The sequence below is a fragment of the Mastigoproctus giganteus genome, chromosome 4 (assembly GCF_048544385.1).
Source record: "Mastigoproctus giganteus isolate SK-2022 chromosome 4, ASM4854438v1, whole genome shotgun sequence".
Taxonomy (NCBI): Eukaryota; Metazoa; Arthropoda; class Arachnida; order Uropygi; family Thelyphonidae; genus Mastigoproctus; species Mastigoproctus giganteus.
Genome location: NC_143578.1, coordinates 20,825,054 through 20,838,172, shown reverse-complemented (window position 1 = coordinate 20,838,172; position 13,119 = coordinate 20,825,054). Strand labels below are relative to the sequence as shown.

Below are 13,119 nucleotides of genomic sequence, written 5' to 3'. Positions count from 1 at the left end.
ATCTCTCTACCTCATTGTGTCAAATTCATCTGTTGTCTCTACCGTTCTCCCAACTCCACTAATCACTTGGAGCTCTTTGACTTCCTCTCTTTGCAACTTGACTTTCTCCAGTCCAACTTTCCTAACAGTGAGGTAATTTTCCTTGGTGATTTTAATGTTCACAACTCCAGCTGGCTTCCGTTTTCTAGTCACACCGAACCCAGCAGGCCAAGATGCTGAGGCTTTTGCAATTACTAATGACCTAGCACAGATTGTTCATTTACCTACAAGAATACCGGACAATCCTAATCATACAGCCAATATGCTTGATCTTTTTCTCACAAACAACCCTTCTAAGTACACGGTTAAAGTGAGAGGTCCTCTAGGCACTTCAGATCACAACTTGGTGATTGTCTCTTCTCCAATGGAACCTTTATCTCATGGCTATTCCCAACCTCGTGTTGTTTGGCATTACAAGAATGCAAAATGGGATGATCTGCGAGACTTATTTTCTTTGGTCGGATTACTGTTTCAAAAGTTCTGATGTCAACGTTTGCTCAGATCGTGTCAATGAAATTATTCTTGCAGGAATGGAATCCTTTATCCCACACTCCACTTTAAAATCTCGTCCTTTATCTAAACCTTGGTTTTCCAATAAATGTGCTAAGGCTGTCAAAGAGAAGAATGTTGAATATCGTAATTGGCTTATTTCTAATTCTTCAGTTTCATTTTCTGCCTACACCAAAGCTCGCAACAATTGTAAAGCAGTTATTAATCAGTCCAAACTAGAGTTTGAACAGGCTAAGAGTAGAAAACTTGCTTCTTGCCCTAATGGTAGCCGAGCATTCTGGTCTCTTGCCAAAGCTATTGGCCGCAACTTTTGCCCATCTCTGCTCCCACCTCTGTCCAAACCAGATGGTTCTGTTGTCACTTCAGCCAAGGACATGAGCTGGAAGAAAAATGGGATGCTAGCAGGCATCCCATTTTTCTTCCAGCTCATGTATTAATGATCTTGGTAAAACACCTCCCACCATTCCCAACACGCTCCATTCAATGCCTCCTGTGGTCTTCCGTCAAAAGGATATCAGAAGGATTTTGATGAATCTCAATGCTAAGAAAGCTCCAGGTCCTAATGGTATTTCTCCACTTGTTCTCAAAACCTGTGCTCCTGAACTTACTCCTATTCTTTGCCGCCTTTTTTCACTTTCTTATTCCAAAGGTGTTTTTTCTTCTGATTGGAAATTTGCTCATATCCAGCCAGTTCCTAAAAAGGGTGACAAATCCCTCCCATCCAATTATCGTCCCATTGCAATTACTTCTACTCTTTCTAAAGTAATGGAGAAATCAATTAACCGCCAACTCTTAAACTACCTAGAAACCTTCCGTCTGATCAACGATCGCCAGTATGGATTCCGTCAGTGTCGATCCACTGGTGATATTCTGGCTTATGTTACCCATTTATGGACTAATTCAATGGAAAGGTTCGGTGAAACACAAATAGTTGCTCTTGACATCTCAAAGGCTTTTGATCGTGTTTGGCATAAAGGTCTTCTAAACAAGCTTCCATCTTATGGTTTTCCAACTGTTTTTAGTAATTGGTTATCCAGTTTTCTCTTTGATTGCTCACTGAGGATGATGGTAGATGGCTCTCTGTCTTCTAACTTCTCCACTAATGCCGGTGTCCCCCAAGGTTCAGTTCTTTCCCCCACTCTTTTCCTCTTGTATCAATGACCTTCTTCCATTAACTGGAAATCCTATCCATAGTTTTGCTGATGATAGCACATTGCATTCAATTTTCCATTTTGAGAAACCTTGTCCTGCTCAATCAGCTTCAACTTCTTGAAAATCTGCTACCAATTCCTTAAATGCCGATCTTCAGGTAATTCTCCAGTGGGGCAAAGACAACTTAGTTGATTTCAACCCTTCTAAAACTCAGTCTTGTCTTATATCTCACAAAAAGGATTCTTCTGCTCCTATGCTTATCTTTAGTGACACTCCGATTTCTAGGCAAAATGATATATCTCTTTTGGATATTACCCTGACTTCTAATCTCTCTTGGCACAAGCACATTACAAATATTGCTTCCTCTGCATCTAAAAAACTTGGTTTTCTCTTTCGCTCTCGGCGTTACTTTTCTTCCAAACAACTGCTCACTCTGTATAAATCGTAAATCCGCCCTGCCATGGAATATTGTTCCCACATCTGGGGTGGTGCCCCCAAAACCTCTCTCAGGCTTCTTGATTCCATTCAGAAGAGGGCAGTTAGGTTAATTAATGATTCATCTCTAACAGAGTCTCTCCACTTGCTTTCTCATAGATGCACTGTTTCTGCTGCATGCCTCTTCTACAGATACTTCCATGGGCACTGTTCTTCTGAATTGGCTTCTATAATTCCCGCTCTCTTTCAAAACAGTCCGAACACGTGCCGCCACCAGCCAACATCCATTTACTGTCCAACTTCAAACTCACAGAACCAACTTTTCATCTTCCTCATTTATTCATTCAACTGCCGTTTTCTGGAACAACCTTCCTTCATACGTATTTCCTGAAAATTACAATCTACAGAAGTTCAAGTCCAATGTCAACAAATATCTTCTTTTGTCTTCTCGACCTCCAACCCAAGCATGGTACTTAGTACTATAGGTTCTAATACCTCTCGTGTTTGGGGTTCACATAAAAAAAAAAAAAAAAAAAAAAAAAAAAAAAAAGATAAAAACTACATTAATCGCAATAAAAAATGCCTCCCAGGTTACATTCGATTTAACAGAGTTTCGGCATTAATGGACACCCCTTCTCCCCTATTATTCCGTTAAATCGAGGGTTTACTGTAGATGAAAAATGTTCTTATATAAAAAAGTGTATCATATTGTATGCAATATAAAAATAACATAGGTTGTGTATTTTGTAAATTGCATACAAAATATACGTTTCTATTGACAAGTTAATATTTTAATTATTTCAATAAGAATTTTTTTGCTTATTGTTAATACTAAAACAAAAGCTAACATTCCTTTATGAAAACAGCTTTGTTGTAACTTTTATTTCAAACAATAAATTCACATTTGGATTAACATCATGTTAACATATTGGAAATAATGAATGTAGATTTCCACAGATTATTAAAGATAGAATAATGTGACTGTGATAAGGTCAGCACAGTTGTCAAAATTACAGTGACTGACAAAAAAAAAAAATGCACCACTTGCGAATTTTGAAAATAATGCATTTTGTGCTGCATTGTGGGTTGCAGAAATGTTCGAAATGCATTTGTTAGATGGGATATATATCTCTGTGAATGAAATCGAATAAAAAGACTCCACCTGATATACCTAATTGCCATAAATATCTTCCCAAAGGGTAAAATGCGTAATTAATGGAAATATTAGAAATTGTCCAAATGGCAATCATGACAACCAAACATACATTTTATTGCATTTATGTGTACAAACTGAAATGACAAGTTAACGTAATAGTATTATGTACTGTAAATCAGCAAAATAAGTCCTCCCCAAACTGCAATTACAGCCTTGCAATGATCTGGCATAGAATTAATCAACTCCTCCATATACAGTTGCCCAATTTCGTGGTACCACACCCTTATAATGGTCTCCTGCAGCTGAATCTTACTTGTTGGCTTCTTCTGAGAAATTTCAGACTACATTATGTACCAACAATTTTCAATAGGGTTCAAATCTGCACTGTTGCCGTGTCAGTTCAACGTGGTAATGCCAGCATTTCTGAGGTATGACTGCACCGTAAGGGAGAAAAACGAGGGAAAGACATTGTGTTAGTATGTTTTAAGCCTTGTGAGACAAGAAGACAAATTCATCATTAAATCTAAATAGCCTAAAACTTACCAATTTTGCTGTGTGGCAAGGTGCTGAGTCCTGTTGAAAAATGCAGTTTTGGACGTCTGTGTGGTGATCCCTAATAACAGATTTCAGGCACTCCTCCAAGATAGCAGTGTAGGTTTCTGCATTCACCGTTCCGTTAATAAACTTAACGGAACCCCTTCGATTGTTATGCATCCCCATACCATCTGAATGGCAGGGAACCTTACAGTGTTATGCAGTCAGGATGATATGCCTCCGATTTTCGTCTTCTGACATATTGCTTCCCAACCAAGCCATGCAGGTTAAATTTTGATTTGTCAGAAAACATGACGGTGTCCCATTGCTCTTTTGTACATGAAACATGTGTTTTAGCCCAAACAAGTCACTTCTTCTTCATTTGTTGGGTCAACAAAGGCTTCTTCTTGGGCAGATAGGCATGCAGATCACATTCCAAAAGCTGTCTTTGAATAGTTTGTACACTACATATGGGAAGCAGCAACCCCAGAGTGACGTATCAACTCTGTGGTACTACATTGACAGTGGTAGAGAACGAAAAGGACCTGGGGGTAATTGTGCAGGCAGATATGAAGTTTTCTGAGCAGTGCTGATGGTCTGCAAGAGTAGCTCACAGTGTCTTGTCAATGAGATACAGGAATTTTTCTAGCAGGGAAAAGGAGGTGATTATCCCCTTATATAAGGCAATGGTCAGGCCACACCTTGAGTACTGTATACCAGTCTGGAGGCCTCATTTTAAGAAGGATGTAGAGCTGTTGGAACGAGTACAGAGAAGGGCGACAAGATTAGTGAATGGAACAAAGGCTTAAATTTTGCAAATTACAGTGTCTGGAGACTAGGCACCTGTGAGGTGATCTGATTGAGGTGTATAAAGCCTTGAATGGTTTGAGCATGCTCAATGCTGATGGGATTCTTCCTCTTGCTCAGAATAATCATTTGAGAGGGCATAAATTCAAATTGAGGAAAGACAGATGTAGGATAGATGTGCGGAAGTTTGCCTTTAGCCAGCGGGTGGTTGGTTGGTGGTGGAACAGACTTCCATCCTTTGTTGTGGAAGTTGATAGCCTAAATAAATTTAAGGCTGAACTGGACAGGTACTTGGAATGAACGGAGGGGTGAAATGGGAGCGTGTTTTTTATTTTTTTGGCTGATGCGGCATAAGCTTGCTTTCTTGCATCATATGCCTCTACTAATGCTAATTCACATACATGAAAGATTCCTTGTCTCCATTCTTTGCTCTTAGCCAATGCTTTCTCATGTGCAGCCTTGGCCTCCCTAACCTTATTTGTGATACTATTACATATCAACTTGTACCTGTTGTAGGCTTCAGTACTTCTCACCACTCTGTAACTATCCCATGCTATCTTTTTCTGTTCTATTTGACTGGCCAGCTCCACAATCTTCCATTTCAACATCCTCCTCCTGAAATATTTTCTTAAAAGTATGTATACATTAATGGCTCCTATAATTTTTGCTTTAAAAGTATTCCATAATTCAAATGTATTCCGTATTCGCCAACCGTCGGCAATCCACCCAATTCACAAATGCCACACTGTGCCTTAAACTATCAGTCTGCTCCATTGAATTTAAAACCCATGTCTTTACCTTTAACTACTACAACAACTTTCTTCATCTTCCAGCTGACAATTGCATATTCACTTCCTGACAATGGTTCCTGTACTTCAAGACCTGTGTGTCATCTGATTCGATAGTAATGATGAGGTAAGAATATTCTCACCTCTAGTACTTTCTCTAACATGCTGGTACAAATAATAAGCATCTAGTTTATTTAAAAAAAATATCCCCCATGGTGAGTTTCCCCTCTCGCTTATTTCAATCAATATATAATAAGACATTCACACTTGTTTGCCCATTCCATCTGTATGTAAAGACTTCTCATATTCTTCGCAACCTTCTAGTCTGTAAATTACTCCCATTCTCATTATTCCTTTGCTTCCAACTAACTCACACTACACAGATTCTATGCTGGCAAATGTAACTTCAGATTCATAAAAGGCTCTTTTTGTGCTCAGGCTGCTTTTATAAGAAGCATAACCCTTCCACCCCTTCTATCTTCCTTAAATACATTATACATTCCATAATGGAACTCGTCATCCCCAATTTTCAGGTGGCACCACGTTTCTGTTAGCCCTATTATATCAACATTAGTTGTCAAATTCATCCATTTTATTGACAACACTTCTGACATTACTGCAGACACAGTTGAGACTAAGTAATCTTCTGCAGTTTACTACCCTGACACATCCCTTGAATTTATTTAGGTTTGTATTCCAAGCTTTATCTTCCCCTCATTTGAAACATTGCTACCCTTAGAACACCTTATCAACATCAGCTGTTATGGCAGCAAACAAGAATTCATGAGGTGAGTGCAAGCAATACTTTGATCATCAGATAAATGTGGATCAAAATTGCCCTTTTTCCTTGAACCCTTAGGATATCCTCAATGATTCTGGCAAAAATCCTTGAACCACCTTTGTTTAAATGAATAACATCTCTACAAAATAGATTCCTTCTATCTACAAATGCAGGCAACACTAGTAAAAAATTCCCCCTTGCAGATTCTCTCAAGTTTTGAGTTAATCCACAAGCTTTCAGCTTATAATCCCTCCTATCACAGCTGGGCAGAATTGCAGACACATTCTGGTTTAACTTGCAGCATTTTCTCAATGTAGTCCTATATTTATCCAACAGATGGTCAGGGCATGTACGTTTAATATTGTTAGTCCCCACACGAATAATAATGCTGTCTTTACCTTCCTTAAAATCTGACAATCTGTTGGTAACATCATCAACTGCTGGTCCTGGAAAACACTCTCTGGTTCTGGACTACTTATCGTTATTACAAAAAATGATACCCATTTCAGAGTCTCCCAGTAAAACTAGATCACCACCTTTGACTATTCTCTTCTGGGACTTGAATTAGGGGTGAAGGGACCTGAATTAGGGGTATTTGAGTCCCTGAAAAGCACCCAGTTATGTTTGTTTCAAGGGCAAAGCAATCGTTTCTTTAATGATGCAAATTCTTCTCATAACGCACCAAGTTCTAATTTGAGATTGGTACACACCTTACATTGGTTGCAAAGAAAGGAATCGTTATATGAGCCAGGTCTTTCTACTAGACCAGCCCTACAATACACGCCACAGGCTATACAAACGATGCAGTCGTGACTCACACCAGAAATGAATGCAGGCATTTCCGTTCGAGTCTTGATGTCCCTGGACTTTGCATGTAGTGTAGCAACCATTATTTAAGTAAAATTTGAACTTTAGAAAGATTACGAAATTTAAATTTACAATATATTACAGAATTTATGTTAACAAAGTTGCAGAAATTAATCTGTTGACAAAACTTTAACCACTATAGAAGTGGTTAATTTATGGGTTTAATTTAACCCATTATTAAATTAAAATCCCGTTTCAGAATTTACCAGTATGAAGCCCTAATCATAGAATGGTTCGACATTGTTCTAAATTTAATGTATTAAATGCAAAACTACCATATAATCTCTCCCCGGCCTGGAATCTCACGCACCTGAGATTCCCATATGCATCAAAGAGCATCACGGGAACTTAAGAGTTCTTTATATTCACACGCTCTCTCTTCTTCACTATTACCAACTGAAGACGTTAATATGAAAGCCAATCATTACGGCTATTGGTCTCTGTGATTACATTCTCAAGTTCCAATTTTTTCGATTTATTTCATGACAACCAAGGATGAAGACGTGCACTTTTATTTCCTTGAGCACATTTTAATTCCATTCAAAACAATTAAGCTCACCCATATTAACCTCAATTTTAGCCAATTCCCACTCCACTTATTCTAAATCCAACTGCAGTTTATTATTAAGGTGAGTACTAAAAATTAAGGTACCATTTATTAAGCCACTATAGAAGTTAAATTTAAGCTACCAAATGAAAGTTATGAAGTTCTCGCAAATATATCGATAACAAAGCCTATCTGAATATTAAGCTGTAGCTTTCCAAATTTCAACTTACGATATATTATGGCATTTAAATTAACAGAGTATTACAGAAATTATACTGCTGACAAAACTTTTAACCACTAGTGAAATTATATTTAAGCCCAACGGAAGTTACGAAGTTCCCGCTGAAAGGTCAACAGCAAAGGCTATCTGAATATTAAGGTTTAGCTTTCCAAATACTTATCTAAATGCAAAAATAAACTAACCGACATGACTATAGGAATTCAAACTATATATTAACTACAGTTTAGTATATTAAAATAAATTATGGAACTACTTTATGAATATACAATGCACTTTTTCATACACAAATACACGTGGTTTAGTTGTAACATATATATCATTACTCACATCTCTTTCTTCTGTTATATACAAAGGAGCAGTTGGATGAAGAACAGCCTTCTGTGCATAGTAAAACAACTCTGAGATGTTCTTTAATGTTTTAGCTGAGCACTGAACAGAAACAAAATTATAATCAGATCAGAATAATAAAAAAGGAAAGAAATTACCTTAAAAAAAAGTAACTGTGTATATCCATTGAAGAATAGATAATGTAAATAAAATAAAATTTCATACTTCAACACAAGACTCAATTTCGGCAAATTCATTCATGACTGGCAGGATCATCTATAAAAAAAACATTAAATAACTGATATTACATAAAAGAAAACTATTTTGTACTATCAATTAAACAATTTTTATTGTGTCTATTTTAAATACATGTTTTCAACAGGTGTCTTATCTGTTATGGATGAATGGCTCAAATTAATACATGGTGACTGTAAAACCCATGTGCACTAATACATCTAAAGACAAAAACACTTACAACATAGCATAAACTTTCCAAAACTAGTGAAAATAGTTAGCATATATCATGGTAACCTTCACTATAACTTTTACAACTCTCAATGAAAATACATTTCTTGCTAGCAATGAAATTAAAGTTTGATAGCATTTCCTGACACTAGTTCTATAGCATATGATCAAGAAAAAAAATGCAGACTATTTCAGACGGCATACTGCAAAACCCCAAAAATTTGTTTGTGATATTTTTCATTTTTATCTGTGAGAGATACTGAAAGCATGCTGCAAATCCTTTTTATTCTTACTAAAGTCATTATTTTATTTAAAACATCTCTCAGAGTGAATGGGCATTTGGTCTTGTTTATACATTTTAAAAATAAAATACAATGTACAGGTGTCTGTAGGTATATGGAGGTCATTTCCATTTGCTGGTTTCTTTTAGAGTTTCCTTAGCACATCAACTATATTAGTCACAGCATGCCAATTCTAATGGTATACTAATTCACATGCCCTATTAGTTTTGTTTTGTATTATGTCTCTAAATATGTATTCACAGGCTAATATGATGAATGTTGTGCAGGCTCAAAAAACTGAGAATAACTAATAGTGAAGACCTACTACTTCTGCCTGAAATCAATTAACTATAGTCCCAAATCAAAAAACCTTTAAGAACTCTTAATGGCAACTGAACCCATACCTCCCCAAAACAAGTGACGATCTTGCTACACTATGATGGAGATCTCCAAAATTTGGAATTTACCGTGACAGTATCAGTTTATTTACTACTGCTAAAAGAATAATGATGATAATTTCATTAAGCCATCATTTCAAGCAGTGCTACTATTGCATATTGAGATCTCAATGATTATATACAACAAAGTTAATCGTCAAACAAAAACTAGTTTAACTCTTCCCAAATGCTTCTAAAGAATAATTTTGGTAGTATCAGAACAAATTTTTCACAAGAAAAAATAAGTTTTGATATTCATATATCAAAACTAATTATTCCTTACCTCAAGGGAGCTGTATTCCACTAAATCCACTTTGTTTCCTACTAGCACCACTGGTGTTCTATGGTCTTCACCCAATTGGTCTCTAATAAAGGGCAACCAATGCCCAGTAATCTGGAATACAGAGAAATAACAATCCTATTATATGCTAATTAGGAATAAATACAATACACACTACATTAGATACATAAAATTTTAATGCACTGACATTTCAAGAATTATAATACAAACTATAAAAATGACTGAATGGAGTTAGAGTTCAAATATTTCTCAACAACCTTTGCCCCAGCTTGAAGGCAAAATAAACATACTGTTCCTAACAGCTTCAAAGTCACATGGTTGTGCAGAGAACCAGTGGCATACATTTATAGTAACTGAAACTCCATTCAGTCATTCTGATGATGACACACAGGTTGATTATGTAATTTGCAGAATGGGCTTATCTTAATTCCAATTTTCATTACTTGAGGTCTGCCAGTGCTCTCCCCTTGTGCCATCAATGAATCTATCTGTAGAAGCATGCCTGAAAGCCATTTCTTAATAAGTTAATGAAAGTGGTCATTGATTGTGGCCAGAGATTTGACCTTCTTAATGTACCTATGTTACATGAAAATTGCAGTTTTCTTCAAACACTTGTCAAACACTTGTAAAATAAACGTGATATTTTTCTCAATCTCTACAGCACTCATACCACATCAAACACATCAGCAAATAACATTTCTCAGTTTTCAGATTGTCCATTGTGCAACTCCCAAAACAGTTCACACAAACAGCATATAACTAGAGTCACTTTGCAAGTATGAGACAACATACCAGAACTTGCAACTGTGTCAGCATATTCTTGGACACTCTCCTTCCATCCACTGGCATTTTTCCAAAACTTAGGTAGTTGTATAGTAGCATTACCAGACAGCAAATTAAATAATCAGCCTGTGTATACTGCAATTCCTGAAATATCAATGCATTAAAATTTTGTGTATCCAATGTAGCAGATATGTAATAACATGGTACTTCTACAATGCGGTTTTGCTCTAACATGATTGATAAAGTGCAGCAATCCTCACATAACATGGTATTTTTGAGCTTTTGTGCGGAGAAAAAAAAAAAAAAAAAAACTCTACTATTATGCTGGATGTAATTTTTAAACATTTCCATTTTTTTTTTTTTTTGTGAATCCCCATTTTTGGCTCACTAATCATCATGCAAAAAAAAAATATATATATATATATTGGGAAATCGCCGTGTTAGATTCTGTGCTATTGAACTTGTGGAAAAATCTAGATTTCAAAGTTTTGTTACTACTGGATAACGTTCCAGGTCATCCAAAAGATTTAAGTCATCCAAACGTTGAAGTAATGTTCCTACCATCTAGTAAAACTTCTTTAATTAGATCAAGGCATTATATCTACCTTTGAAACTCATTAAATCAGAAAATCGTTATAATGGATTTGGAAAAAATTGATTCTGAATTGAATTGATGGAGGCATGGAAACATTTTTCGATTGTGGACTGTATTGGAATCACATCTTTATCGCTCAAAGAAGTAAAACCGTCAACATTAAATGCGTGTTGGAAAAATGTGTGGGCAAAGTCAGTTCATTTAGGAAATATGATCGAACTGGCCCAAAACGGAATCAGTGCTATAGCAGAACTTGCTAAGTTGGTAGGACGGGAAGGTTTTGATGATATGACTACTGAAGCCATCATGGGTAGCACAGTTGGTAGAATTGTTGTCATCCACACACCAGGTGGAAAAGACCTAAGTTCAAATCCCGTCGATGATGGGAGGAATTTTTATGGGTCCTTTTCACAACGTGGAAGAGTTATTCGGTCTCAGGCAAGGGTTGCATGTGTTCTGTCAAATTCGGTCAAATTGCTTGTGTTCTGAAGTCGATTTTCTATTTTTTGTCCAGAAAAATAGAAAATCAACCTCAGAATACACACAATTTGAACACAGGGCAACACAGCCTTAGTTGCCGATGCTCCTTAAACAAAAAAAAAAATACGATTACTGAAGATGTTCAAGAATTACTGGTATAAAAAGAGGCTGGCGAAGTGGATTTGGTGGAAATGGTATCGGAGGAAAATCAAATCAATTCAGAGGATGATAGTGCAGATGAAAATTCTGAACTTACAAATTTTACCTAAAAAGTATACAGAAAGGCATAAAGTTAGCCGAGCAATTAGAATCTTATTTTCTGAATTCAGATTCTTTGACTGAAAAGAGCCCAAAGTTCAAAAGGGAGCTTCAAAAATGATTAGTTCCATACGATGAAATTACAAATATCTATCAAGCAAAAGCAAGCAAACCCAGATTAATGATTTTTTAAAGAGAGAAGATGCATGAAATCTAGAATGGTGTATTTTTGTTAGCTCTTGGAACATAATCCCCCTTTTTGTACTGGTTCTTAGTACCATATAACATGGTTTCCCACTACATGACATTTTATAGGAACTTAACTACCGTGTTATACGAGGGTAACTGGTGCTTATTTTTAATTGCTAGTTCATAAGGTGATGTGATTAAGAATTTATATCTTAAATTCTGTACATATTTTTTAGTCCAAAATACTTTTTATATTAGAGAAAGATAGAAGGGCCTAATGAATTTAACAGTTTTACAGAAATCTGCAAAATTTGACTTTTAAGTCACAAGGATAGTTGGTACACATTCCACCCAAGGCAGTTGAATTAGCTTCTGATATATAATAATCAATAAATTTATGTTCAGCCAAAAAGCAGTCATCACATCTATAGATGTGATTTTGCTATATCCATGCTCATTATAATAGAGTTCAATTATATATACTGACAGAACTAGTTTGACAGATGTTAGAAACATATTTTAGTTGTATTAAGTATACCTTGTTTTAGTCTTTTGTAATTTCAATTTAATTTTTAAGTAGAACATTTTTAAAGGCAAATTATCAGTGCTATATTCAATATATTTTTATAATTGATATTTTGTGACTTAAAATATTTAAATGTGAATGTGGTTTTAACTAGTAAAGATAAGCATAATATGTTCTTGGTATTTCATGGCTGATGGAGGAATTGTCATTGGTGATTCAATGTAGTTATATATATAATTGCATATACATATAATTACATCGAATCACCAATGACTTGTAGTTATATATATACAGTAGACTCTTGATTTTTCCAGGATAGATGGTAAAAAAAAATTCCCGGATAATCAATTTCCCGGTTAATCCAAAATTACAGCAAGTCCCCGACATACGTAAGAGATCATTTCCAGGAGTTTTTACGTAACTCGGGAATGATTAATAAAATATTGCTACTATATCCCTGATATGCCAAAATTACAAAAACCACATAATATCCTCAGAAGAATGAAGAAAAATAGTTATATTTTTTAATTAGTTCAATTAAAAACGTTATCTGGAGATGCCGGTGAAGTAGCCAGAGTGGCACATAAGAAAAGAAAACATAAAAGGAAGAAAAAAATGCA

General features: G+C 35.8%; 1 protein-coding gene across 5 annotated transcripts in view; it reads right to left on the bottom strand.

The window, feature by feature from the left end:
• Miro (mitochondrial Rho GTPase) overlaps window positions 1–13,119 on the bottom strand; it is a 202,438-nt gene that overhangs the window by 103,328 nt on the left and 85,991 nt on the right. For all 5 annotated transcript variants that reach the window (XM_090371388.1, XM_090371387.1, XM_090371384.1 and 2 more), the window contains exons 6-8: window positions 9,651–9,761; window positions 8,410–8,460; window positions 8,185–8,286 (exon numbers count right to left, since the gene is read on the bottom strand). In XM_090371388.1, the coding sequence (XP_090227514.1) occupies window positions 8,185–8,286; window positions 8,410–8,460; window positions 9,651–9,761 (264 nt within the window). The remainder of the gene's footprint in view (window positions 1–8,184; window positions 8,287–8,409; window positions 8,461–9,650; window positions 9,762–13,119) is intronic.